The sequence below is a fragment of the Colobus angolensis genome, unplaced genomic scaffold (genome assembly GCF_000951035.1).
Source record: "Colobus angolensis palliatus isolate OR3802 unplaced genomic scaffold, Cang.pa_1.0 Scaffold128, whole genome shotgun sequence".
Lineage (NCBI taxonomy): Eukaryota > Metazoa > Chordata > Mammalia > Primates > Cercopithecidae > Colobus > Colobus angolensis.
In genome coordinates, this window is record NW_012114030.1 from 1,239,003 (window position 1) to 1,241,633 (window position 2,631).

The following is a 2,631-nucleotide window of genomic DNA, read 5'->3' on the forward strand; positions in this document are numbered from 1 at the left end:
CGGGGTAGGGGGTCATGACCTTACATCTGGGCCGCGGCTCTCTGGTGCTTTGTGGAAGCAAGGAGGCAGGGTCAGGGGCCAGATGGAGAGGATGAGGCCTGAGGCAGCCCACAGGGGAGGAGACCGGGCAGATGGGGCAAGGGAGGAATCTGGGGCAGAGTGGCCAGGGTACAGGATGGGCTGCTCTGGGGCCATCTGGGGTGCCTTGGAGACAGCCAAGGGAATGTGTCAGGAGCCTCTGGAGAGGGCAGGGCTGCCGGCTGTGTCTAGGTATCACCAGTGTCTCAGGGAGGTGGACAGAGGGTGAGGGCAGTTCCTCAGGAGCAGGGCGCCACACTTAATGGGTGGTGGAAGGACCTGTGAGGTCAGTATGGCCATCGCCATCTCTGAGGTGAGGACAGGGAGACCTAGGCCATTTCAGCCACATATCCAATGCCCTGAAGCTACAGAGGCTGTGAACCAAAATGAGACCCCAGGAGTCATCTCCAGAGCCTTGTTGCTTAGTCACTGAGCTCGATGCGTCTCCCACACTGTAGGTCACAGCCATGCCACCCAGTCAGCCAGGGGCTGGGGCTGTGTGAGCTCCCACAGCTGCACACGCCTGGGTCCAGGGGCTTTGTGCTGAGGGCAGCAGGAAGAGCACCTAACATGGAGTCACCTGAGCTTTGTTATTTGCTTACTGTGTGACCTTGGGCAAGTGACTTCACCTCTCTGTGCCTCAGAGTCCTTCTCTGTAAAATAGGGTAACATTAGTGTACAACTCATACAGTCATAATGAAGTGTGAGTTGTGAATGTGCAGTGCTGAAGGCAGGGCCTGTGATGTGTAAATGCTCCGTGGACACACATGTGTGTACCACACAGCTATGTACCAGATGGGCACAGATGCTTGCCCAGGCACAGAGTTGTGGACATGTGCCTTGCAGTGTCTCATTTCTTATTCATTCATCCATTTAGCAAGACAGGAAGCTCATGGAGACGCATTCTAGCTGGGGTAGACTGGCAAGATAAATAAGCATATGGCTGGCAGGACAAAATGAGAGAAGTGGAGGGTGCCACAGGCCCCCTCGCCTCCTCGCCCCCTCCTCCTGGAGGGCTGCAGACTGGGTGTAGAAGGCCCAGGTTGACCCTGCCTGCATAGCTTTAGGCAAGTCCTTTCCTCTCGCTGGGTCTGTTCCCATCCGTGAGATGAGGATAGCCATGCCTTCTGGGGACCCTATAGCACCTTGTTCCAGAGACAGGCATGGGTGCATCCAGCACAGAGGCACTGGGAGAGGGAGCTTCAACCCTGTTGCTGTTGCTCCCTTCAGGCACAAAAATGGCACTGAAGTTTGTGAACAAGAGCAAAACCAAGCTGAAGAACTTCCTGCGGGAGGTGAGCATCACCAACAGTCTCTCCTCCAGCCCCTTCATCATCAAGGTCTTTGACGTGGTCTTTGAGACAGAGGACTGCTATGTCTTTGCCCAGGAGTATGCACCTGCTGGGGACCTGTTTGACATCATCCCTCCCCAGGTACTCGGGATGGTGGCATAGGGCAGGGAGAGGGTCTTCAGGATCCCAGAGTGTGAGAGTGGGAGTGGAGTCAGACCATTCAATCAGCAAGTATTTACTGGGCGCCTGCTGTATGTCAGTTACCATTCGGGGAGCTGGGGATGTGCAGTAAGGAAGACAAAAGTCCCTATTCTAGTGGGAAACTGACACTCCACAGTGGGTCAGATAATAACAGATGGAGATGAGCGCCTGAAAGGGACAGTGACAATGATGGGATGAAGTCTTACTGCGCCCTCCCCTGGGGCTGCACAAGAGGAGAGGTGTCAGATCCACCTGGGAAGGGGCCCTCAGAGGAAGCGACCCTGGAGCCAGGAGGGTGGAGGAGGGTTTAAATCTGCTCTGCCGCTTGCTGGCTGAGTGAGGAGACCTTTGGAGTAGGTCCTCCTTCTTTGCTGAGCACCAACTACATGCCAGAATCTGGGGACAAAGATGCACGGACACAGCAGGGAACAAGACAGGAAGCTCAGGGAGCCCCGTTCTAGTTGGGGGAGACCGACGAGATAAGTATCTAGCAGGCAGGGCAAAATGATAGCAGGTGGAGGGCACCGCGGACCCCCTCGTCAATTTTCTCCTGGAGAGCCCCGATGTCCCCATAGGAGAAGCAGGCATGGCAGCCACTAAGAAGATTGGATGAGACAGCGAGGGAAAGGGCGCTCAGCAGCACCCGGACCGCAGCAGGCCCGCGTCTGCGCGGTCTCCCCAGTTACTGGGGACAGGGTGGGAGGCGAAAACTGCCTTGCTAGAGAGGGAGAGAGGGAGCTGGAGGGGAGGGCGGCGGGGCGGGCGCGGGAGAGCTGAAAACCGAGCGCGGCTCCCCCCGGCCGCCCGCAGGTGGGGCTCCCCGAGGACACGGTGAAACGCTGCGTGCAGCAGCTGGGCCTGGCCCTGGACTTCATGCACGGGCGGCAGCTGGTGCACCGCGACATCAAGCCCGAGAACGTGCTGCTGTTCGACCGCGAGTGCCGCCGCGTGAAGCTGGCCGACTTCGGCATGACGCGCCGCGTGGGCTGCCGCGTCAAGCGCGTGAGTGGCACCATCCCTTACACGGCGCCCGAGGTGTGCCAGGCGGGCCGCGCCGACG

General features: G+C 58.3%; 1 protein-coding gene across 1 annotated transcript in view; it reads left to right on the plus strand.

Annotated features, from left to right (window-relative positions):
* Positions 1 to 2,630, plus strand: part of SBK1 (SH3 domain binding kinase 1) — a gene marked incomplete at its 3' end in the record, with an annotated part of 3,338 nt that extends 708 nt beyond the window's left edge. The window contains exons 2-3 of the mRNA XM_011933649.1: positions 1,309 to 1,511; positions 2,382 to 2,630. Coding sequence (XP_011789039.1) covers positions 1,309 to 1,511; positions 2,382 to 2,630 — 452 coding nt within the window. The remainder of the gene's footprint in view (positions 1 to 1,308; positions 1,512 to 2,381) is intronic.
* Position 2,631: the final 1 nt, after the last annotated feature.